The 25,938-nt window shown below is 38.1% G+C and overlaps 2 protein-coding genes across 8 annotated transcripts in view; one reads left to right on the plus strand and one right to left on the minus strand.

Annotated features, from left to right (window-relative positions):
• The window catches only part of AIDA (axin interactor, dorsalization associated), a 47,470-nt gene extending 37,348 nt beyond the window's left edge, over window positions 1–10,122 (minus strand). For all 3 annotated transcript variants that reach the window (XR_008916224.1, XM_007481438.3, XM_001367481.4), the window contains exons 1-2: window positions 9,827–10,122; window positions 4,124–4,190 (exon numbers count right to left, since the gene is read on the minus strand). Coding sequence is in view for 2 of the 3 variants with exons in the window: in XM_007481438.3 (XP_007481500.1) it covers window positions 4,124–4,190; window positions 9,827–10,122 (363 nt within the window). In the remaining variant the exon portion in view is untranslated. The remainder of the gene's footprint in view (window positions 1–4,123; window positions 4,191–9,826) is intronic.
• Window positions 10,123–10,397: 275 nt separating this feature from the next.
• The window catches only part of BROX (BRO1 domain and CAAX motif containing), a 42,846-nt gene continuing 27,305 nt past the window's right edge, over window positions 10,398–25,938 (plus strand). The window contains exons 1-2 of one of the 5 annotated variants that reach the window (XM_007481435.3): window positions 10,398–10,534; window positions 12,916–13,054. In XM_007481435.3, coding sequence (XP_007481497.1) covers window positions 12,954–13,054 — 101 coding nt within the window. In that variant the 5' untranslated portion in view covers window positions 10,398–10,534; window positions 12,916–12,953. Of the gene's footprint in view, window positions 10,535–10,871; window positions 11,838–12,915; window positions 13,055–25,938 lie in introns of those variants that run through there. The other 4 variants (XM_007481436.2, XM_056815971.1, XM_001367524.4 and 1 more) reach the window with 4 other exon arrangements.

Below are 25,938 nucleotides of genomic sequence, written 5' to 3' on the forward strand. Positions count from 1 at the left end.
AAAATTTGATCATTAGAACATACTAGATAAGATCCAGAAGTTATTACAGTAGTAGCCTATAGCTCCATAAACAAGAGAACATAACCTACAAAGGCAAGAACATCCTACTTAAAAAGAATCGTGGGAAAATAGTTTGGTAAAAAATAGTCTTTGAATAACATCTTAAACTATATGACAGTAAGCTCCAAATGGATATGATCTAAACAGAAAAGGTTCAATACTTTTTTAAAAAAAGTTTTGAATAGGAGACATTACTCACAAATATGAAAAGGGAGACAATTCCTAAATGACAAAGGACAGAAAGTAATGACAGAATGAAGAAAGGAAAAAACAAAGTACACACTGCATTCCAGGTCTCAGGGATACAGAAAAACCAAGCATGACAGTGTCTGTGCTAAAGGAACTTCTATTCCAATATGGAAGACAACACTTATGGGTAGTTGAGTAAAAAGCCCAGTGTCCCAGGGGTAGTAATCTAAGCTCTAGTAGGAAGCAGAGTACAGGTAACATAGCTTGGAAATGGTCAGAAAGTTACAATTTTAAAAGATTTGAAAAAAATAAATAGCTAAAAGGGGAGAAAAGCTAATAATTAAAAAAAAAAACTTTGCAGGAAATACCTCTGTTTTATGTCTGATATCTGAGGTATATAGGGAATTGAATCAACTATGTAAGAAAAAGAATTCAAATTTCAAAAAAAATTTTTAAAAAGTTCAAAAGTCAAAGGATATGAACAGACAGTTTTCAAAATAAGAAACACAAACTACCAACACAATATGGAGAATGCTCCAAGCACTAATAATGGAAACAACTTTCATTTCACATTCATCAGATTAGCAAAAAGTGACAAATAATGGAGGGACTAGAAGATGAATACACTTTAAACAAATTATAGTTCTGCTAAAGGGTCACTATGACCTAGCAATACCATTTCTGTGCTCACGCCTCAAGACATCAGGAGATCAAAGGCAGAGAGAAACACGTTCTACTAAACCAATTAAACTATACATATAGAGCAGAATTTTTTGGCAGCAAAAAATTAGGAAAAAAGTGGGTGCCTGTCTATCAACTTGGGAATTGGTGAACACAATATATGAATGCAATGCAATATTATGGTACCATAAAAAAATAAGAATTGTAAGTATATGAAGAAACATGGCAAGACTTGTATAAACATTTAATGTAGAACAAAGTAAGCAAAACTGAAAATACAATTTACCCAATGGCCACAGAAAAATGACACTGAAAGACATCAAAATTTTGACCAATGCAGAGAACAATCAAATGCAGAGTAATAAATGTGAAATATACAGTATCTGCCATCTTGAGAGACGGGTGACTACAGGTATAGAATGACATACTGTCAGATGTTGCTAATTTATTGGCTTGTTTTATTTAACTATGTCTCCTTGTTACAGATGAAAAATGACACTAACATCCTATTTGCAAAGACTTAGAGCTAGAACAGTTTATATAGACTAGAAGAGATCACATAGGTTCAATCTTTTCCCATTTTATAGAGGAGGAAACGGAGCCCTATAGAGGAAATAATCAGGATTTATGGCCCAAATGCAGCTCTCATTCTTCCTCCACTAAATATAATTTGTTTTCTTAAAAATTTGGGCAATATAATTTTTTTCCATATAAAAAATAAGTCTATTGATAAATCACTTTTAAAGAGCAAAGGTTTTTAGGTCATGTAGTACAGTGCAACTAATTTGTTACTCACGAGTCTTCAATTTGTTTGGTGATTTAAATAATTGTTTCCCAGTGTCACACATAAAAGAAGTCAAGTAAGAACAGATTAAATTAAAATTAAATTAATTAAAAATAAAATTAAATAATTAAATCACAAAAATTAAATTGAAATAAATTAAATAAATAATAAATTTAAAATAAATTTAAAAATTAAAAAACAAATACTTTAAAAACCTATCTTAAAATACAAATGCACAAACATGAACCAAATGCTCATATAAGGATTTCAATAAAGCACAGTACTTCTAATTTAGGTTTTCTGAAGCTTACTTAGGATAATGTTCTTAGATGCATCATCACTAATGGAGGACATGAAAATTCTAAGATATTTCACATTTTCTTCTATTTTTTTATTCTTTGATTTTTATTGTTTCTTGAGGTCTTAGGAAATCATTGGCTTCTATCTGCCCAATTCTAGTTTTAAAAGACTGAATTTCTTTCATGATCTTTTCATCTTTCTTTTCTATTTGATCCATTCTACTTTTCATGGCACTCTTCTCTTTATTGGATTTTTTTTGGCCTTTTTCCAATAGGTCAATTTTGTTTTAAAGACACTTTTTTCTGCATTGGATTTTTGTGCCTCTTTTTCCAGTTGACCAATTTTGTTTAAGCTGTTGTTTTCTTTTGCTGTATAGTCATCTTACCATCCTTTTTTTTTTTTTTGCCTTTGGACTGGGAACTCTGAAAGCTGTTGGCCGATTATTTCTCCTCTGCTGATTTTTTCCCTGGTGCTAATTCTTCAATACAGCTGTATGATCTCTCTGTAGGCTGTGCTGTTGCCATGGTCCAAGACCTCAAGGGGTGGGTCTGAGGTGCTCCCTTGCTGGTGCAGCCCCTGTCCTGGATTCTTGAAGTTGGCCCATGGTAGGTCCTGACTCTGGTATGGTAGGTCCAGGTGTGTGGTCAGCTAACTCTCCTCTGTTCAAAGTTTTGCTTCCAGCTTCCCCTTATCCTATTAAATTGAATTCTCTCTGCCTACCTTTCAAGTTGTATTCAATGGGAGAACACGTCTCACTCATCCTGCTTTGAGTCCTGTTCTTTTGAGGTGCCTTCTACAGATTGGTTTGGAAGGACAGTCAGAGTGGTTTTAGCTTTTACTGCTACTAAGCTACCATCATGGCTCTACCCAGGATGAAAATTCCACAAATGAACAGAATTCCTAATCTATACAACCCAACGTTAATATAAAGCAAGATATCTTAAGGAACAGAAATAAAATATAAGGTGCTTCCTTATCTTTTTTCACAATGGGAATTATAGGAAGAATAGCTAGAGCTGTCTAAATATGGATTATCTTATGCAGCATTTCCCGGCACTGAATGTGTTAAAAAAGAGAGTAGACAAGCACTTGCTAGGAAAGTTCAAAGAAGAGATAAATGTATCAATGAGAGGATTGGAATAATGCTCTCTAAGGTTCCTACCAGTTCTAATTCTGTAAGTCTAAAAATCTTTGGATTATCTCTTTTTGATATAATAGGAAGACAGATGGCATTTCTAGGGTCACAAACTTCCTACAAACACTATCACATAGCTTTAGGAGAATGAGCAGAAGATTAATAATAACCCTCCCCAGTCCAACTTGAAGTTGATTATGCAACCATTTGGGGTAAGAGGAAAAGAGATAGTTAAATAGGTAATAAGGAGAAAAGCAATTACCTAGAGTGCTTAGGATCAGATGATTCTAGAACCAGAATGACTTAGAAATCACAGAGCACTTTACAAATAAAGAATCTGAGACTCACAAATGAAGTGACTTTCCTAAAGTAATATGGTTACTTAAGTGTCTGAGTCAAAACTGGAAGCCAGGTTTTTGGCTCCAAATCCAATGCGCTTTTTCTGCCATTCTCAAGTGAAAAGACAAAGATAGTAGCAAGTGATTCATCAAATCCTTTATTTTTTCCTCCAAAGAACAGATGCCAGGGACAGTTAGATGGCTCAGTGGATTTCAAGCCAGGCCTAGAGAGGGGATCCTGGAATCAAATTTGGCCTCAGATGCTTCCTAACTGTGTTATCCTGGGCAAGTCACTTAAACCCCACTGCCCAGCCTTTACCACCTTTCTGCCTTGGAACCAATACACAGAATTGATTCTAAGACTGGAGGTAGGGTTTTAAAAAAAAAAAGGTACAGTTGCCTCCCACCAATTCTGTACCAGGTTTGAATTATTTTTAGTTAATATAGCCCTAGATGAGTGAGTAAATAACAGCAAAGAACATACAAGTAATCACTTGTCTAAGTTATTCTAATAGTTCAGTGTCCAAAGAAGAAAATGAGGAGCATCATTTTTACTCAAAAGCATAACACTTACTTTTGTTTTTTAACATTAGTTGATATGGGTTTTTTTATACTTAGAGGGTATTAAAATACTACCTTTTGCTCTTCTGTGAATTCTGAATTATGTTGAGCCTGAGCTTCTTTCTGAAGATGTCTTGCTAATCTATAAGAGAAAAAAATTTTAGTTCTATTCTTTTGTACACAAAAAAAACATTTTAAGTGCAATAATGTGACACCAAACCTTTAGAAACAAGAGCTGAAAAAGTATCACAAAATTAGAGATAACAAAAGCTAATTTATTTATTATGTAGAACTTTATTGAACTTCAAAGTCCTTTATACATCACTAATGACCAGTTTGTGAAGTAGGCATTATTATTCTTATTTTATAGACAAGCAAAGTGAGGTTGAAGAGGGTTCAGTGACTTGCCCAGGGTCACACTTAAGTGTCAAGTATCTGAGAAAGTGATATAACAAGATCTTGACCCTAAGTTTAGCACTCTTTTTGCCCTGCCACCTAGGCTCTCATACTTACAAGTTATGTATTTACCAACTTAATCTACATCTATTCTCAACCAACATTCCTTGAGCCAATAACAATATAGTACTAGTCACAACATTTTATTAGTTTAAATTGAAGTGCCAGTAAGTGAAAACATTACTAGAAAATTAATTGCTATTTTAAGACCCTTATGAGAAAGGTCCTACTTGTTAAAAAAAAAATTCACACACACACCAGCTTTTTGTGGTGGCAAAGAATTGGAAATTGAGAGGATGTCCATCATTTGGGGAATGGTTGAACAAATTGTGGTATACGTTGGTGATGAATACTATTGTGCTGCAAAAAATGATGAACTGGATGATTTCAGAAAAAGCTGGAAAGATCTCTAATGATCTGGAACAGTTCTGATGATCTTAAGACAGGGAATGCTATCTAACTCCAGAAAAAGAACTATTGGAGTCAGATGCAGATCAAAGCATACTATCTTTATTTTGGGTTTTGTTTTGTTTGGGTTTTGGTTTTGTATGAGTATTTCCTTATGACAATGACAAATATGGAAGTGTATTTTTGCACAATAATACATGTATACCCCAGGTCAAATTGCTTACCATCTCCAAATAGTGGGAGGAAAGGCAGGTATAGTGAAATGGTTTGGATCATATGATTTTGGAAAAAGTATGCTGAAAATTTTTATTACATGTAATTGGGAAAATAAAGTATCTATGAATTAAACAACAAAAAACCTTCATCAGTTTATAACAAGTTAATTAATGGTGTTACTTTTATTTCTAGTCAATGTCATAGGCATCCAATAGTCATGTTTCAAATATAGAGAATATTACAGCCTGATAGAAATACTAGTCTTCAACTTATTATGACAATTATAGGCCACCACTATCACTTAAATATAATACTGTACTAAGATAGGTGGTACTTTTAAATAGAAATAGTCCAAAAAATTTTGGCAGCCAAGAAAGTATGAAATAACAATTTTTAATAAGAATCTGGACTATGAAAAGTAATTCTAAGCTAATTATCTGTTCCAAAAGGTATCATACCTCAGATCTACTTGTTGGGAATGTTTTAAGATGGGATTCATATTATCTTTTCCTAACCCACAAAAGATTCAAAATTGGGCATAAAGTTCATTACACTAAACACGGAGAATCATTACTGACTATATTCAATCTATACAGATTTCCACCAGCTATTCATAAATAATAGAAAGACCAGGTGCAACAATGGACACAAATATAGTTTTACTTATTTCATCTTATCTTAATTTTCTTTGCTTTACTTCACTTTGCTTATTCCACCAGGTAGTGTCATCAGTTTCCAAGGATTAAATGATCATCTCTATGCTAATTATTCTTAAATTTATCTAACCTGGCCTAACCTCTCTGCTGACCACCAGTCTCATATCTCTGCCTATCTTTTAAACATCTCAAACTGGGTGTTCAGTAGACATTCCACATATACAAAGCTGAACTTATTATCTTTCCTCCTAAAACTTTTCCCTTTCCAAACTTCCTTGTTACCATCAGGGGCACCAACATCCTCCTAGTTCACAACCTAGATGTCATCCTCAAAATTTCACTCTCTCACCTCCCATATCAAAACTGATACCAAGACCTATTAATTTCATATTTATAACATCTCTCATACATATCCCACCTACTCTGTCTATAACTTATATATACCTATTTATTTATATGTTGAGTCAGTGAGAACTACTGAAAGCAGGGTCCATTTTAGCTTTTTTATTTTTGTAACCTTAGTATTTTAGCATACTGTCTGGGATTAAATAAGCACTTAAGATGCTTTCTGACTGATTACAAAAGATTTTTATATAAATTATTACAAATTATAAGGTAATCTAGGGGAGGAAACATTAGCAGCTAGAGAGATCAGGAAAGGTCTCATTTGGGGAAGGGGTACTTGAGTTGAGCTAAAAAGGAAACTAGGGATTCTATATGCTTGGGGTGAGGAAGAAATACATTACAGATATGGGAAGCATAATGGACAAATGCCCTGAGATGACAAGACCTGGAATACTCTGAGGAACAATTCAATTCAATAAACATTTATTAAATGTCTATTGCATATATGTTAAGCTTAGAAAAGTGGATTGGAACCAATAGTAAAGGCCTTTAAATGCCAGAGGAGTCTGCAATAAGTTTGTATGATGCTAGAAGAAATAGGGAGCTAGTGAAGTTTACCAAACAGGGGAGCAACATGGTAAAATTTATGCTTTAGGAAAATCTCAATGACGACTCTATAGAGGACAGACCGGAGCAAGGGTAAGCATTCAAGGTGGAGCAACAATTAGGAGGCTATTCCAATAGGATAGGTGAGAATCAATGAAGACTTGAATGGGGGACATAGGAGAAAAAAACAAAAAGAATATGGATGTGGAAGATGATATGAAAGTAAAATGAACAAGACCTGGCAAATGGATATGTGGAATGAGGAAAAGTAAGAAATTGAGGATGCCTCTGGGCTGCTAACTTTAATGACTATAAGAATGGTTAGGCTCTCAAAAGAAATAGATAAAAGTCTGGAAAAGGGGTGGGTTTGGGGAAAAAAGGTCTGTTTTAGACATGTTGAGTTTGGGATGCTTACAAGACATCCAGATTGAAATGATTAAGAGGTATGAACTTTAGATTACTCCACCCTACTTAGTATAACAAAATCAGGAATGTCTATAGCCATACTTAAGATTAAGTATCTAGGAGGATGGCCTATGATAGACATGTGCTAGCAAATGACAAATCAGAAACAGCTGACAGACTCCTGGGCTGTCCTAAGTCAAGCTTAAGCTACCATTGGAACAGGTGAGACACAGGAAAGTGATGTAAAACTGTCTATATATTTCTCGTCACTTCCTCTCTCAGTACTCTTTTGCAGCAGAGAGGTGGCTGGCGGCAGCGTGCTGAGCCTTTTGGCATCTTGGCATGGCAGCAGCTATTGATGGGTTTAGCGGTGAGTTTTCCTTGATACCATACTGGAGTAAGTCTAGTAACCTAGTTCAGGTGAGACATCTTCTCTGAGCTCTCTTGGAATTTAGGCTGATTTTTCTTCCTTTACCTTCCAAACACTATCCACTTAGAAGCCTCTAATCTTCTTCAGAAACCCTGTGGCGGGGGACTTTGAACTCCCCCTGGCACAGGCCAGGCAGGAGAAACCCTATACCCTTTCCCTCTCCCTTCTCCTTGATTTCTTCCCTCTATATTGATGAAACCACCATAGAAATTCAAACTGACTTGGGTATTGTATTTGGGATATCCCCTGGTGACCAAAAATTAAATATAGATTAGGTCACAACCCTAAATTACCCATATAGAGGCATCTGGTGATGAAGGACGAAGCTCAAGAAAAAGTCTAAGGCTGGAAATTATACATCTGGGAATCATCCATGTAAAGAAAATTGAACATAGGAGAGCTAGTAAGAGAACCCGGAGAGAAGAGATTTGAGATATACCCACATTTAGAGGTGCACAATATGGATGATGATCCAGTCAAAGAGACTGAGAATCTCTCTATCCACACTAGAGGTCATTTATCAAGTCCTAAACTACTCCAGTAGATACTTAGGAGAAAATATTTCATTCACATATACTAGTTAATTTTTTTTAATTGGCAATGAAAGACTTTCTTTTCTGAACTAAGACCAAGTTATAAAGAAGCAAGAGCTTGATAGCAACAGTATGTTTTAACTACATACTTCATTGACCCCTCTACTAAATAAGGCCCTATTCTAACTTCTCAAGGTGATGTGCAGTTTTTTTCAAAAAGCTAATCCATAGCTGTACAATAAGGTCCTGTCAACTTGATAAAAAGTTTCAAATAAGTAAAGTATAGCCTGGTTATGAACTATATTTGCCATAGTACTCCTAGGATTAGCCCAAGTAAAATCTTGTCCATCTGTATAGTCAGATCATTTTGACAAAGTTACTTTGACAAGTACCACAAATGAATTAGAAATTTGTCTCAGAAATTTATCTCTTTAGAATTATTTTTAAATGAATATAGTTGTAGAGCCAAGAAAACAAAATACGAAACAATATAAATGAAAAGAACAAAAAGACTGACAAGCTGTGCAACTCTAGTGACCATCTTATGTGAGAAAATCAATTTCCCTCCCTTCTTTGCAGAGATATGGAATTTTGCATATACTGTAAGCCTGATATATTGGTAAATTTTGTTAAATTGCTTTTTAAAAATTCTTCCTTACTAAGGAGATGGCTCAATGGGTAGGGGAAGGGCAAGAAGCATATTGGGAAAGTTAAACAGAAGTCACCAATAATTTTTAAAGTATCCTTGAAGCTTTTGGGAAAACCCAGAAAGTAACTCCGTTAGGGATGTTCAGAAGCTGGTACCCACAGGTACTTTGCTGCTATCTTTTACCTATTTCATCAACAAAAATGTATCAAGTGCCTACTTGTATTAGAGTATTGGGAACGCTATGGCTGATACAAATACGAAGAATCAAGCAATTTCTTCCACTCACACGAAGTCTACGTACTACAAATCCACAATCCACAATCCACAAAGGATTAGAGAGGAAGGAAGGAGGGAGGGAGCTAGCAGGTCAGATGCTGGATTGAATTCGCATTTTTGCTTTCAATCCTTCTCGAATCAGGAGCTGACTCCACCCAAAGGAACAGAGAATGGGTGTGGGGATGTGGAACTCGATGCCTAGCAAATAACAGTTTCTGAAACTGAAACCGCAGCGAGGTGTATGGTGAAAACGCACTCCTCCGGGAAGGACTAAAGAGAAGCGGGGGAGGGGAGAAAACCCCAGGGGACCCCCAAATGTAGGCAGGGGAGGGCATTTTCTCCGCTGGGCCTGAGAACCACTTTTTTTTTTTAATTTTCTCTAGTCGGCAGATTGAGCCCCGCAAAAAGCGGGCATCCAGCCTCCGGGACGTGGGCGGGGAACATCCAAAGGGATGATCAGCCTCAGAGTTTTCTTTTTTAGGGGCCACTACCTGCAGGGGTGGAGGCAGAAAAGAAGGAGGCAAGAAGGCCGTCCCCCGGGCGGGCTGCAAAGACTAGAAAGGGGGGACTCGCCTGGGCTGGGGGGCAGCTCCCCGGCGAAAAGGGCGGGGCACGCCTACTTGTTGAATGGCCCCGGCTGGTCCGAGAAAAGACCAAGGCGGCCTCCAGGGACAGGTTTTGGCATCTCCGAAGGCGCCGTCAGCCGGCCCCAAGGACCGCAACCATGAGACGGGAAGAGAAGGGTTTGGGGAAGGTAGGTGGTCCCGCTGGGCCCAGCTCCCGGGGTCATCCACTCACATCTGGTACTCGTCTATCGCTTCCACCAGCTGCCCCCACGAGTCGAAGTCGGCGCCCCTCCTGAAGCTGGCGCCCCAGCGCTGCAGGAGACTCCGGGTCACCTCAGACATGGCCGGTCCCGTCCCCACCCCACCCCTGCCCGACGGTTTTAGGGAGCCATGATCTTGGACTGGAGCCGCGGCATCCGCGGGGCACCGAGGAACGGCTTCAGTGGCCGCCACCGCCCGCTCAGGAGCCGCCCAAGCCCATTTGCCGCCACAGCCAAACTTTGCGGCACGGGATGAGCCGCCCCTCATAGGCACCGCCTCCCGTGTTTGGTTGCACCGGCCCCGCCTCCCCGAGGCGGCCGGGAGGAGCCTGAAGCCGCCATTGTTATCGAAGCCCTTAAGTCCCGAAGAGAAACCAAAAGAACTCTTCCTTCTTTGTTCTTGACTTCAGGGAGGGGCCGCAACCCGACTCTCCAGGCACTAAAGTGAGGGAGGAGAGACGGGTGAAGGGTTAAGAACGGGCAGTACGGGCCACCGTAGCAACGGTCTCCTAGGGACGCGCGTTTCTGCCTGGTTGTCTGTCATGGCTGTTGGAGCCACGTGACCCTTGCTCTGTAACCAGAGGTTTTCGACTTCTCGTAATCCTATTGGTTTTAAGCTCTAGGGATCTGACATCTCTGCTTCCCCGGAGTAACTGCCGCACGATTCTCTGAAAAGTTTGGTGAGTGTAATATGTATCTTTTATTAGTTATCCGTCCCCTCCCCCCGTCCAACATGACGCAATCATTGAAGCACCCCTCTCCATCTACACGGGGCAACGGGAAGGTCTCTTAGAGAAACTTCTTCCTTTTTTCCCGCCTCTAGCCAGAAAACACATTCACTTTGCTTATGTTCCCATTCCCATCAGTACTGAGAACTATTGTGTACACTGGGTACACAAGAGTCTGTCGCCTGTCTCTTGAGCCTCGAAAGGGATCTGACAGTCTGCCTAAAGGTTCGCGAACGATGAGCTCGGCTTGCATTAGTGTTCCCTTGCCCTCCGCGGTTGATGCTATCGACTTTCGATTGGAACAACTCCACAGCTCTTCCCTACCTTCTAGGTCCAACTGGGGATGGAAGGGGGGGGGGGGAGGAAGAGGGAGAACTGGGGGCAAGGGGAGGCGGAGAAAATGTGGAGGCGCCTCCCTAAAACGCAGGCGCAGCCCGTCCAGCCTCTGTGTGAGAGGAAGAAGGAAGAGGTGAGTGAACAAACAGGAAGTGGTGGCTCCGCGCTCAGGTGAGTGGGTACTTCGTAGGGGCGCACCCAACCTTCTTCCGCTTATTTTCCTTCCCTCTTACCTACTTCCATTCCTGTCCTGTGGGGATGCTCGCTTCTGGGGGCGCTCGGGGTTTGAGTGTGGTCCCAGAAACAAGCCAGGTACATTCATTAGGAGACGATCCCACATCGATTGGCTATTCTCCGAGAATTTCTCGAAGACTAGACTGAGGCTTGGGAAAGGTTCTGGGAACGCCGAGGAAGAAATCCAAAGTCCCATTCAGCAAGGGTTTGGGGCCCTTTTTTGTATCATGGAACCACTGGATAAAGCCAGTGATTCTCTTCTCGGAATAATGCATAAAATAGATTACAACGGAAGCGAAATATATTATTGATTCTACCATGAAGTAATCTTGAAAGGCAGAGTATTCTATAGTGTCTGCTTCCAAGTCAATACATAGATTTAACTCCTACTTCAGATACTCATTATTCGAAGAACTTGGGGCAAGTTATTTAAGATCAATGCCTCAATTTCTTTTTATTTAATATGAATTAGAAACCTTTAAAGTCCTTTGGAGTTTAAAAATCAGTAATCTTGTTATTAAGTGTCAGACCAGTCATTGCCATTTAAGAATATGTTTACAATCATCTACAATAAATAGCCGATTAGGGCTAAAAGGACCATCGAGGTTTCTGTCTTAGAGGGAAAAAGTTTGCAGTTGAAACCGTTTGATTTATGAATCTTGGTCTTTAACCATTAATGGTAAAGGTAAGAGTAATGCATATTAGTATCTTACATTTCTAATTCATTTTGTATATATCTTAATATGATCATAAGTTTCAGAAGCAGTTTAGTGTAATAGGAAGAAGTGGGTTTGTATAGTCAGTCAGGAGATACAGATTCAAATTCTTTTTCTTAAACTTTGACATGATATTTGTCAGGTTATAGGATAATAGAATCAGTCACTTCCTCAGCCTCATTTTCTTTTTCAGTACAATTGGAGCAATACAGTTTGTACCATCCACCTAATCAAAATGTTAAGAAGAAAGCATTTTGTAAACTTAAAGTGATATATAAATGAGTTATTTTGGATAGGGAGCCAGACCTAGAGACTGGGGGATCTTGTGTTCAAATTTGACCTCAAACACTTTCTAGCTGTACAATTACCTGGCCCTTAGCACTCTTCTACTTTGGAACTGATATTTAGTATTGATTCTAAGAAAAGGTAAGGGTTTGAAAATAAAATAATGTTATGTTGTTTTTAAACTTTAGCTGTAATTGGTGTTGTGCCAGTTAATAATACTATCTTAAGATAGTATCTTAAGACTGTGGAAATTAATCTTTTTTTAATTCAGAAAATTTGTTTTAAATCACGGTAATCTTTATTACAACTGCTTCAAGAGAAAATGTTTATCATAGAGAAAATATAAAAAAATTATATGCTACTGGTGAGATATATGAAAAACAGTTATGTAGACTACTCTTTCCCATTAGATTCTAAACTTACATCCAAAAAGTGATATCTGATCCATTATTATAGGATTTTTAGAAAGATCATTCTCCTATGTAATTGTTTGCTTTTGTTCCTTACAGTAGCTATACTGGGTCTAGTAAATTCAAAATTATTTTGCAGATTACAATTGGTATAGAGCAGGCTTCTAACAAATTTTGTACAAACCAGATTTAAATATAGGATAGTCTTTTTAACAAAAGCAGGTCAGAAATGTATATCGTAAAAATGAAAAACAAAGTAATGCATATTTTGAAATCTTTATTATAGAGTTCACTTTATGAAATATTTTATTGATGACAGTCAAATTATACTTTTTTTCTTTCTGTGTATTAGGTTTCTTTACATAGATCTGTTGAAAACTACTGAAGAAAATGACACACTGGTTTCATCGGAACCCATTAAAAGCCACTGCACCTGTTTCCTTTAATTATTATGGTGTAGCCACAACACCTGCAGCTTCAAAAATTTGCAAGTAAGAATCGGGTTCAACACTGTGCTTTGTCTGTTTTGCCCTCCTGGTGTTGTGGACACTACAGAGTAATGTGACATATACTTACCCTCCAAAAGATTGTAGTTTAGTTGGAAAGACGCAAGGAAAGTTAAACTCCCACATCTTAAAATTTTATACCTTTGAGATCTTTTGGCTTACTTTTTTGGTTTTTATCTTTGTTTTTTTCTATTAACATAGGAGAGGTTACACTTTTGTCAGAAATGTTAAATTACATTGTAAAGCCTAAATTAAGTAGAAGAAAACTGCAAAAGATGTTACAAATCAGTATTTTATACAAGAGACTATGTGCTATAAATTAAGAACAGAGGTTTAAAGTAAACTGAGAAAATTTAATGGGGAAAAGACTACATTAGGGTTTAAACTGAAAGAACAAAGAAGAGAGAGAGGAAGAGATTGGATATTCAAAATTTAGAAAAAGTACTAGGCAAGTGGTGAATGTCATGGAGTCTGAAAGAGCTGAATTAAAATGTTACCTCAGATACTTACTGCCTATGTGACATGACTTGATCTGTTTGTCTCAGTTTCCTCAACTGAAAAATGAGAGATAATAAATAAAGTACCTATCTCCCAGGGTTGTGTAGAGGATCAAATAAGATCATTGTAAAGTACTTAGCATAGTGCATAGTAAGTGTTATATGTTGCAGTGCCAATCAGTTAAAGAGATGAGCTTTACTGGTGTTGTAAGTTTGTTGAGGGAGTAATTGGGAGTAAGTTTGGGAAAGTATTTTGGTGTTAAATTGTGGAGCACTATAAAGGTTTAAACTGGTGATTAGACTTTATTTTATAATTACCAAGGAGCTTTTGAAGATCTTTTAACAGAAAAATATTTGGGTGAAAGCATGTTTTACTAAGACTGATTTAGTAGTAGTATGTATGTAGGACAAGTTGATGGAGGGGATACGCTAATTAGGAGGTTGTTGTAGCCTAGTTTTGAAGGGATAAAGACTGGATTAGGGATGTAGCAACAGAAATAAAATGGAAGAGACTTTCTTCTTAGAAGTATTACAATGGAAAACTTATAGGGACTTGATTAATTATTAGGGTCTTGAGATGTGAAGTTTTGCACCCATATGGTAGAAAAAGTGATTTTAAAAAGTAGAAATAAGAAAATTCGAAAGAGAAGCTTGTTTTGTAGGTCAGTGTGGTAGCATAAAAACTATTTGCTTGGAAATCAGAGACTTAGTTCCAGCTCTGCTACTAAGTGGTTATGTAACTTTGGAAAAGTTTTAACCTGTTTAGGCCTTAGTTTATTCATATGTTAAATGTATGGTTTGGACTAGATATCTGTTAAGCTCCATAACAATTAAAATTAAGGTAAATTTAGGCACAAAGTTCCCAGCAAGACTGATGTATTCTTAAAGTGAAAATTTACCCATAAATGATATTCTATTTCCTTTTTTGTTAATCTAGGCAGTTTATATTTTTGTAAATATTCACCCATTTCACCTAGGTTGTTATTTATTGCCATATAAATGAACAAAATAGCTCTTAATAATTACTTATAATTTCCTCTTCATTAGAGGTAAGGTCACCCTTTTCATCTGTGATAATGTTAATTTGATTTTCTTTCCTTTTTTTAATTAGATTAGCCAGTATTTTATCTATTTTATTTGTTTTTTCAAAGTACCAGCTCCTAGTCTTACTTATTAATTCAATCGTTCCTTTACTTTCAATTTTATTAATTTCTTCTTTAATTTTTAGGATTGCCAATTTAGTTTTTATCTGGGGATTCTTAGTTTGTTCTCTTTCTAGTTTTTTAAATTGCATGCCCAATTCATTGATCTCTTTCCTCTGATTTGTCGATGCACCCAAGGATAGGAATTTTCCCTGAATGCTGCTTTAGCTGTATCCCATAGATTTTGATATGTTGTTTCTTCATTGTCATTCTCTTTAATGAAATCAGTAATTTTTTGCTTTGTTCTTTGACCCACAAGTTTTGAAGAATTTGATTATTTAGTTTCATATTAATTTTAAATTTGCCTTTCCATGAGCCATTATTATGATTTTTATTGTATTATAATCTGAAAATTGTATTTATTATTTCTGCTTTCGTTCATTTATTTGCAGCATTTATTTTTTTAAAACCCTTACCTTCCGTCTTGGAGTTAATACTGTGTATTGGCTCCAAGGCAGAAAGAGTGGTAAGGGCTAGGCAATGGGGGTCAAGTGACTTGCCCAGGGTCACACAGCTGGGAAGTGTCTGAGGCCAGATTTGAACCTATTACCTCCCGTCTCTAGGCCAGGCTCTCAATCCACTGAGCTACCAAGCTGCCCCCTATTTACAACATTTTTATGCCCTAATATATGGTCAGTCTTTGTATATTTGCTGTTATGAGCTGCTATTAAAGAAGGTATGTTCCTTTTTATCTTTATTTTTCTCCAGATATCTATTAGTTCCAATTTTTCTAATATTTCTTTCATTACCCTTATTTATCACTTATTTATTTTTTCGTTCAATTTCTCTAGTTCTGATAAGGGAGGTTGAGGTCCCCACTAGTATGATTTTACTATCTATTTCCTCCTTAAGCTCCTTTCGTTTCTCCTTTAGAAATCTGGATGCTGTACCATTTGGTGCATATATGTTCAGAACTGATACTTCATTATTTGTACTGCCTTTCATCAAGATGGAATTACCTTCCTTATCTCTTTTAATCTAATTTTTACTTTAGCTTTGTCTGAGATCATGATTGCTATTCCTGCCTTCTTTGTCTCAGTTGCAGCCCAGTAAATTCTGTCCACCCTCCTACCTTTACCCTGTGTATGTTTACCTGCCTCAAGTGTGTTTCTTTTAGACAATATATGGTAGGATTCTGTTTTTTAACCTATTCTGCTCTCCACTTTAATTTTATGGGTTAGTTCATCTCATTCACAGTTATGATCATTATTTGTGTATTCCCCTCAATTTTGACTTCCTCCTTTCTCTCTTTTCTACCTTTTCTCTTATCACTCTTACCCTCCTTTCCAACTTTTTTTTAGTCAGTCCCCCTCCCTTTTTTATTATTCCCCTTTTACTATAGTACCCTTCAACCACTCCCTCCATTGTATTGCTTCCCTCCATACCCGTTCACTTATTACCCTTCTTCTTTATAGGGGATGATACAGTTCTCTGTCCCAGTTGATCTGACTGTTCTTCCCTTTTTGAGCTTATTCCAGTGAGTGTAAGAATTACCTATCGGCCTCTTCCTCCCTTCCATTGTATTGGTGTTCTCTCTCCTCAATCCCCCCTGCACTTCTTTATGAAATTTATATTTACCCCCATTTTATCTCTTTTCCCATTTCTCTTAGCATTTATCCTCTTTTGTGCCCCTAGTTATTTAGTTATTTATTTATTTTTGTCACATCCTATATAGTTTACCATTGTACCCTCTTAAGTATACTTCTTCTAGCTACTCTGATAATAACAATTTTTAAGAGTTAACAATATTAGTACCAATCATTTGACCTTATTGAGTCCTTTAAATTTTTTTTCTTTTTTAATTACCTTTTTGTGATTCTCTTGAGTTCTGTATTTAGGCATCAAATTTTCTGTTTAAGTTTGGTCTTTTCTTCAGGAATGCTTGGAAATGATCTGTGTATTCTTTCAATCTCTACTTTATCCTCCTGTTCAAGAATATCAGGGCAGTTTTCTTGGATAATTTCTGGTAGAATGATGTCCAGACTTTTTCTTAAGTCATGATTTTCAGGTAGTCCAATAATTCTTCATTGTCTGGATTTATTTTCCAGGTCTGTTGTTTTATCAATGAGGTATTTCATATTTTCCTCAATTTTTTTCATTCTTTTTATTTTTGCTGCCTTGTGAAGTCATTTGCTTTTAATTGTTCGATTAATTTTTTTATTTTTTTTATTTTATTTTATTTTTTTTAATATTTTATTTGATCATTTCCAAGCATTATTCATTAAAGACATAGATAATTTTCTTTTCCTCCCCCCCAACCCCCATAGCCGACGCATAAATCCACTGGGCATTACATGTTTTCTTGATTTGAACCCATTGCTATGTTGATAATATTTGCATTAGAGTGTTCATTTAGAGTCTCTCCTCTGACCTATCCCCCCTCAACCGCTGTATTCAGGCAGTTGCTTTTCCTCGGTGTTTCTACTCCCACAGTTTATCCTCTGCTTATGAATGGTGTTTTTTTCTCCTAGATCCCTGCAAATTGTTCAGGGACATTACACCGCCACTAATGGAGAAGTCCATTACATTCGATTATACCACAGTGTATTAGTTTCTGTGTACAATGTTCTCCTGGTTCTGCTCCTCTCGCTCTGAATCACTTCCTGGAGGTTGTTCCAGTCTCCATGGAAGTCCTCCACTTTATTATTCCTTTTAGCACAATAGTATTCCATCACCAACATATACCACAGTTTGTTCAGCCATTCCCCAATTGATGGGCATCCCCTCGTTTTCCAGTTTTTGGCCACCACAAAGAGCGCAGCTATGAATATTTTTGTACAAGTCTTTTTGTCCATTATCTCTTTGGGGTACAGACCCAGCAGTGCTATGACTGGATCAAAGGGTAGACATTCTTTTGTAGCCCTTTGGGCATAGTTCCAAATTGCCCTCCAGAATGGTTGGATCAGTTCACAACTCCACCAGCAATGAATTAATGTCCCTACTTTTTTATCCAGTTTTGCTGGATAGCTGATTCTTGGTTGAAGACCCAGCTCTCTTGCCTTTCTGAAGATCATGTTCCATGCCTTACAATCATTCAGAGTAGAACTTGCAAGGTCTTGTGTGTCCCTGATTGGCATTCCTTTATATCTAAATTGTCTTTTTCTGGCTTCCTGTAGGATTTTTTCTTTTGTTTGAGAGCTTTGGAATTTGGCAATTACATTCCTGGGAGTGGTCTTTTGGGGGTTTAGTGTAGAAGGTATTCTGTGAGCTCTGTCAGTGGCTGTATTACCCCCTTGTTCTAGAATCTCTGGGCAATTTTCTTTGATTATATCTTGTATCATGATGTCGAGTTTGGTGTTTATTTCTGGCTTTTCTGGAAGTCCAATTATTCTTAAATTATCTCTTCTCCCTCTATTTTCCAGATCTGTCACCTTGTCGGTGAGATATTTTATGTTCTCTTCTAATTTCTTGGTATTTTGGCTTTGCTTTATTAATTCTTGCTCTTTTACACGATCATTGTCTTCCAGTTGCCTGATTCTGACCTTTAAAGCCTGGTTTTCCTTTTTAGTTTGGTCACACCGGTTTTGTAGATGCGTGAATTTCTTTTGCATTATTTCCCACTTTTCCTCCCAGAAGGCTTCCATCTTTTTGGTCATTTCTGATTCAAATTCTTCATGTGTTTGTGGAGAGTTTCCATTTCTTTTGGAAGGTTTCGGAGTGTTTTCTTGTGTATTGTCTTCTATCTCCTCTGTATTTTGTATTTTGGCTCCATAGACTGTGTCCAAAGTCGCCCCTTTCTTCTTATTTTTCTTGGGATTTTGGGGCTTCTGTGCTTCTGTGGAGTTTGCCATCTCTGAATGGGGAGGATTAGCTTTTCTATCTCTGTCTGGTGCTCAGAGGTTTTAGTCCTGGGCAGATTGTCCTTTCTATGAGCTTTCCCTGGGTTGAACTGAGTATGCCTTAAGGCAGTGACTTTCACTGGAACTGGAATGGAAGGATCCAGCCAGGGCGTTACACTCTCCCCCAGCTCTCTCTGTTTCCCTGCTGTTTGGGTGCCCCCTCGACTGGGCCGGTTTGCTTTCCGGAAGTTGCCTTCAGAATAGCTGGCTGTGAGGCTGTCTTGTCGGCCCTGAGGGTTACTGTTTCAGAAGACCCTGCTCTCTGAGGGGGGAGGGGCCGCGGCTTCCCGGAGCTCCGAGGGCAGTGACTTTTACTGGAACTCGGATGGAAGGATCCGGCCAGGGGGTTACAATCTCGGGTCTAAGTTTCCCTCTGTAGCCTTTGACTCGGCGCTCCTACCCCTTAGGCCCGAGTGATCTCGGGTTCTGGCTTTTGAGGGGGGCAATACCTTTTGATCCAGGTCCAGGTCCAGGAGGAGGATTCCCAGGGTCTATGCTGTTGATCGTTTTGAATTTCAGCGCCCTAGGAGCATATAGTTTGAGATCAGTAGGGAAGGGTTTCCGGAGATCTGAACTTTAGCTTTCTCTAAGCCGCCATCTTGACTGGAAGTCCCCTCGATTAATTTTTAAAGACTAAATTTCATCCCTGACTTTTTTTTATCCTCTTTTTCCTTTTGATTTATTTTTTTTAGGTCATTGTTTTTATCTTTTACTTTCTTTACCTTGTTTTTGAACTGGTCAATTATGGCTTTTAAGAAACTTAATTTCTTGTTTTTGTTCATGTATCTGTCTTTCCAGATGACCTATTTTGCTTTTTAAGTTCTCTTTTTCAATTTTCTTCAACCTCTCTTAATTGTTTTTTTTAATTCTTCCAGAGCCTCAGTCTAATTTGCTGGAGTTTGAGTTTTTGCCTGCTGTTCCTTGGTTCTCCTTTGTTCTTTGTTCATTACCTGAATAGAAGCTGTTGATTGTAATTTCATTTTCTATTGTTTACTCATTTTTTCCTTCTTTCCTCCTCCTTATTGGCTGTATTCTTGCTCTTCTGTTTATTTGCTGGATCTGTGAGTTTGGGCTTTTCTGCCCTAAAGGGGCTTCTTTTCTGCTGTGCTGATAGATTTAGCTTAGACCTCTTATATTAATGTGCCCTGAGGTCAAATCTTCCCCTGCTTCCAGTAGAGGCTAAAGGTGGAAGCTAAGATGTGAAGTGTGAAGATAGTTATTTTTGGGCCTCCTCTCTCCTCCTCTCTGCCAGCTGCCTCCCTGCCATTGTCCAATCAGATCCCGGAGCTTCCTCTGGTGGTACCAAGGTACTCCATGGCAGTTGCAGCCTTTGCCCTGGTATCCTAGTCAGCCTGAGTCCTACAGCAGGTCTCAGCACAGTAGGTGGGGGAGGGGTGTTGGGTCTGCTCGAAGATTCAACTTTATATGTGTACTTTTCAGGTTGAATTGAGTAAGAGACCTGTAGCTCTATCATGTTATTGAGTTTGGCTTTCTTCTGGTTGTTTACTAGCTCTGTGAGCTTGAATTTTTCTGCCCTCTAGAGGCTTCTTCTCTGCACTATTGATAAACTGGATTAAGCCAGTTGAACTGATCTGCAGAACTGAATGTGCCCTGAGGCCAAAACTTCCAGTGGCTGAGGCCTAAGGTAAAGCTGTGGTGGCTAAAGGCTGCAATCAGCCTGTCCTCTTCTCTGGTTCTCTCCTCCAGTTGCCTCCTTGCCAGCTATGGTTAGAGCCCTGAGCTTCCTCTAGTTGTGGTGGTAGCAAGGTTCCAGTTGGAGCCTTCACCCTGAGATCCTGCCAACTTCTGGAGTCTCAGCACAGTAAATGGGGGAGGGGCCCTAGGACCTTTCTTCTTTCTTTTCTGTAAACCTGAAAATTCAGCCTTCTCTGCATATCTTTTTAAGTTGAATCCAGGAGTAGGATCATACTACTCTGTCTTATTGTTGGTTTTGGTTTTTTCTCCCCCTTAAAGTGCTTTGTTTTTGATTGGTGTGGAAAGGTTTTCTCAGAGGAATCCGTTTTTGCTGCTTCTGAATTGCCATCTTAACCTCCCACCCCCAATAAGTGGGATCTCAACTTTCTTAGCAAAACTAAGACCCTGAATGAAGGGGACAGCTCTCTTATAGTTTTGGGGAGTATTGAGCAAAAAAACAGAACTTAATAGGTGAAGAACAAGTTTTGATTGTTATAAATAGTGCTTGATATAAATGGTGTAATCAGTATGATTGGTTACAGAGCTGAGCTATGTGGTACAGTATTGGTTGAGCATTGGAACTGAGAGGCTAACAACAAACCCCTCCTTTTGTGACTAAGAAATAATCATTATTTGAATTTGAGATAGAAGACCAGACATCCTTGAAGGATAGCTTGGTATAGTGTTAAGATACTAGACTAGATTCTAGTGTCCACCAGCATTCCTCATGGCTAACATGTCCCCGAAGCAGGAATAGAACATAGATTGGCAGAGAGCTTGATTTTTAACCATAACTCATTTCAGGCCAGCTGAATTTCTGCACTAAGTTCAGAGACAACCATGAGTAGGCAATTATAGGATGAAATCAATTTACAATAAAAGTAATCAATTAAAAAAAAGACAGAATCAGTATGATCATTTCAATTATAAAATCTTCTAGTTCTGTGTTAAGCTCTGTAATTATCCTTTATTCACCTTAGTTCAATCCCTTATCATCTCTCACTTAGATTATTGAAATAATCTCCTAATTGGTTTCCCACTCTCAAGTGTCTCCCCATGCCCTGTCTTTCTCTTGCTGCCAAAGTGATTTTCTCTAAGGATGGATCTGATTATATCATTCTTCTGCTTCATAAACTTGAATGGCTCCATAATGCCTCTTGAATTAAATATAAATTCTTCTGCCTACATTTGCAACCTGGCTTCAATCTCATTGTATATTACTTTCCCACCAGCACTTTACAATTTAGACAGACTGGTCCCATTATCCCCTACTTAGGACATTCCACTTACTGTTCATGCTTTTGTAGGGCTTTTTCATGAAGTGTACTATCTTCTTCCGCTCTCTTCTTTTTGTCATTCAGAAAGTTAACATTTAAGTGCCTGCTATGTGCTAGGCATATAAAAGTGGGGAAAGCTCACAATCTAATAATGGAGAAAACATGCAGATAACTATGTTCAGACATTTCTTGCCCATACCCCTAGGAGCCTTATCATCCTGTAAGACAATATCAGCTCACATGGATGGTCATAGGTTATCTGTAGTACCCCAGGAGTGGACAGCTTCTCTCAGAACCTCCATTTAAGAAGGGCACCCTAGTGAGCTACTGCTCTCCTTTGTTCTCCCCTATTCGCACCAGAGAGCTACTTTTCTCCATTTCATTTCCATTATTCCTCCACACTTACACTTTTCAGCTTCTATTTGTGTTTGGTTTTCTCCCATTAAATTGTAAGCTCTTTGAGGACAGGGACTGTTTCTTCATATCTTTAGATTCAGGGCCTGGAACATAGGCACCTGGATGTACTACTTTGGGACTTCTGTGATAGACTTCTATATCTATACTCTACCAGGAGGCTCATTATTTAGAAACCTCATCATCCTGTATGCTCTCAGCAGCCTTGGTAGTACTCCTCTTCATCACCCTCTGCCTCTGAATGGAGAGTAGGGTCATGAATGCCAAACTTCCATTTAAGGAGAGACATCAACTTGGACATCTTTCTTACCTGCTGCACTCCTCTACAACTGCTCTGTTTTATTTTTCCACCAGGACCCAAGACTGTATATCTTCTTCTTCCCACCCCTGCCCTTTTTAATTTTCTTTCATGTGTTGTCTTCCCACATTCAATTATAAGCTCCTTGAAGACAGAGACTATCTTTTTTCTAGCACTTGACTAAGTAGTAGGCACTAAATAAATGTTTATTGACTGAATCAATAAATTCAAGACAGTCTCAAAAGTCAAGCACTAAGACTTAAGAGGACTGAAAAGACTCCTTTTTTTTTTTAACTTTTAAAGATTTATTTTATTTGGTCATTTTCAAACATTATTCATTGGAAACAAAAATCATTTTATTCCCCCCTCCCCCCTGCCATCCCTCCCATAGCCGATGTGTGATTCCACTGGGTATCACGTATATCCTTGATCCGAACCCATTTCCATGTTATTGGTATTTGCATTAGGGTGTTCATTTAGAGCCTCCTCAATCATATCCCCTCCACCCCTGTAGTCAAGCAGTTGCCTTTTCTTGGTGTTTTTACTCCCACAGTTTGTCCTCTGCTTATGGTTAGTGTTTTTTCTCCTAGATCCCTGCAGATTGTTCAGGGACATTGCATTGACACTAATGGAGAAGTCCATTACATTCGATATTGCCACAGTGTATCAGTCTCTGTGTACAATGTTCTCCTGGTTCTGCTCCTTTCACTCTGCATCACTTCCTGGAGGTTGTTCCAGTCTCCATGGAATTCCTCCACTTTATTATTCCTTTTAGCACAATAGTATTCCATCACCAACATATACCACAATTTGTTCAGCCATTCCCCAATTGAAGGACATCTCCTCATTTTCCAATTTTTGGCCACCACAAAGAGCACAGCTATGAATATTCTTGTACATGTCTTTTTCCTTATTATCTCTTTGGGGTACAAACCCAGCAGTGCTATGGCTGGATCAAGACTGGAAAGACTTCTTGCATAAGATGAGACTGTACCTTAGACTTCAGGGAAGCCAGGCAGCTGACATGAAGAAGAAGAAGAAAGTTTTAGGCCTGGAAACAGCAATGAAAATGTTTGGAGACAGGAAATGGAGTCTTATTGAAGGAATAATAAGGAGGTCAATGTCACTGGATAACAGAGCACACAGAAGGCAGTCAAATATATGGAAGACTAGAAACATTGGGAAAGGGATGATTTATGAAGGGTCTTTGAAAGCCAGACAAGCTTTTGTATTTGGTTTTTGCTCATGGGAAGCCAATGAAGTTTATTGTATAGGGTGGATGATGGACTTAGATCTATGATTTAGAAGGGTCAATTTTATGGCTGAGTTCAGGATGGATCAGAAAGCGTAGAAACTTTAAGCAGGAAGACCAATTAGGAAACTAATACAAAATCTATGGGTAAGCTAATAGGGGTTGCGTGAAGGTAGTTGATATGTCAGAAGAGAAGAGGGCATGAATAAGAGATGTTACAAAAGTAGAAACAACAAGGTTTGATCAAATGACTGGATTGGGGTGGGGGTAGGGGAGCAGGTTAAGAGTGAAGAGTTCAGGATGACACCACGGTTGTGAGCCTGGGTAGCTGAGAGGAAGCTGGTGCCTACTGCAATAATAAGGGAAATTAGTAAGAAAAATTACTGATTTCATTTTGTTTATGTTGAGTTTAAGATGTCTATGGGATAGTCAGAGATGTCTAATAGGCAGTTGGAAGTGTAAGTCTGGGGGTTAGTAAAGAGATTAGGGCTAGAATTGAGGTCTGAAAGTCCTCTACATAGTCATATTGAATGTATAGGAACTGATGAGATTACCAAGCAAAATGGTAGAAAAGGAGAAAGGAAGAGGACCACCAACAGTCACATGGTAGGAGTGACTTAGATGAAAATTCAGCAAAAGGGAGAGAGAATAAATGATCATATAAGTGGGAAAAGAATCAAGAGAGCAGTGTCACAAAAACCTAGAGGGAAGAAGGTAATTAACAGTGTCATAAACTACAGAGACGTCAAGAGGGATGGGGATTGAGAAAAGATTAGATTCAGTTAGATTCAGTAAGATATCATTGGTAACTTTGGAGCAAGGTATCCTGTCTGATTGCTAGACAGTAGCTACAAAGGAAGGATAGATCAAGTGACAGTTTTTTGAGAGAGTGGGAAATGACCAATTTTGTGGGTAGTAGGGGAAAAAACCATTAGATGGGGAGAAATTGAAGATTAGTGAAAGTAGGGAGTAGTCTTCTGGAGAAGATTGGATAGAATGGAATCACTGTTTAAATACTACCTTATATTTCCTTTTCCTTCCCAGCTGCTGCTCCTCCCGTCCCAAACTACTTTGTGTTGTGAAGAACTTTGTATTCTCTTTATTTTTGTTTTCTGTATCCATGTTTATAGCATAGACATGCATACATTCATCTATCTACCTCTTTAAAATGTAAGCTCCTTGAGAGTAAAGATTATTTCATTCTTTATATTTTTACCTCCAATGCCTGCTATATAGTAGGCACTTAATAAATGCTTGTTGATTTTTATTTTACTCATATTCTTTTAAGTGGTGGAGGGTGATCCAGATGGGCTTGTCTCACAGGCAGTTGAAGATAAAAACATTTTATAATTTAATAGACTTTTAAGTCATCTGATAGAATTTCTTATCAGTGCAAGGAAACTTTGTGAAGAGAAGTCCTCTTGTCTTCTCTAATACCTCTAATTATGATACACTCATTACCTTTCAGGTATTCTATTGTTAGAAAGTTCTTATGTTGCCCACAAATTTTTCTCATTACTGCCACCTTTTAGATCCAATTGTATTTTCTAGAGCTGCACCGAACAACTCTATTCTCCCTTTTTTACATTAACATTTACATTAACCCTTCAAATTTGTGAAGCCCTGCCATCATGTTTTACCCTACTGTGATTGCTAAGGTATCTTCAAACATTCTTTGTAAGTCATGATTTTTAAGACTCATCATCCTTATTACTGTCTTCTGTATATATTATAAATGAGGTTCAGGAACTTGAAATGGTTGTAGTTTTGGAAGCTATATACACATACATTACAATTCAAATTATACTACTGAGTGAGTCCTGAAAGGAAAAAAGTATAAGGAGAAAAGTTGAAGCCTAAGGACTGATGGAGCATGGAAATAACTTTGGATTTGGTGTCAGAGGACCTAGGTTTAGATACTATCTTTGCCACTCTAGCTTCATAACTTTGGGCAAAACGTGAGCTTCTGTTTCTTGCCTCAGTTCTCTCATCTGTAAAATTGATATGTTAAGGTAGATGATCTTGGAGGTACCTTTCTGCTCTGAATCTCCATGTTCCTATGACTGAACCTTGAAGAATATCCATAATTGGAGTTCAAAGAAGGAAAGGGGTTCCATAAAACAAATTCAAAAGGAATAGTTAGCGAGATTAAAGAGGTTGAATAGTGTAGAAATCAAGGAAGAAAGGAATTTCAGGGTCATGTCATTTGTGTTATGTTGCAGATATTACTATATAATATATTTCAGTCCTTAAAAAATCATTACTGTAAAAATCATCCTTAGTGGCCAAATTCTTTCTGAAACGTCCCATTTCACACCTTAATTCTTCTGGTGGTTTGTGGCTATTAGCTATGAAATATTAGGGGTTTCAGAGAATTAAAATTAAGCATCACCCA

The sequence above is a fragment of the Monodelphis domestica genome, chromosome 2 (assembly GCF_027887165.1).
Source record: "Monodelphis domestica isolate mMonDom1 chromosome 2, mMonDom1.pri, whole genome shotgun sequence".
NCBI classification, from domain to species: Eukaryota; Metazoa; Chordata; class Mammalia; order Didelphimorphia; family Didelphidae; genus Monodelphis; species Monodelphis domestica.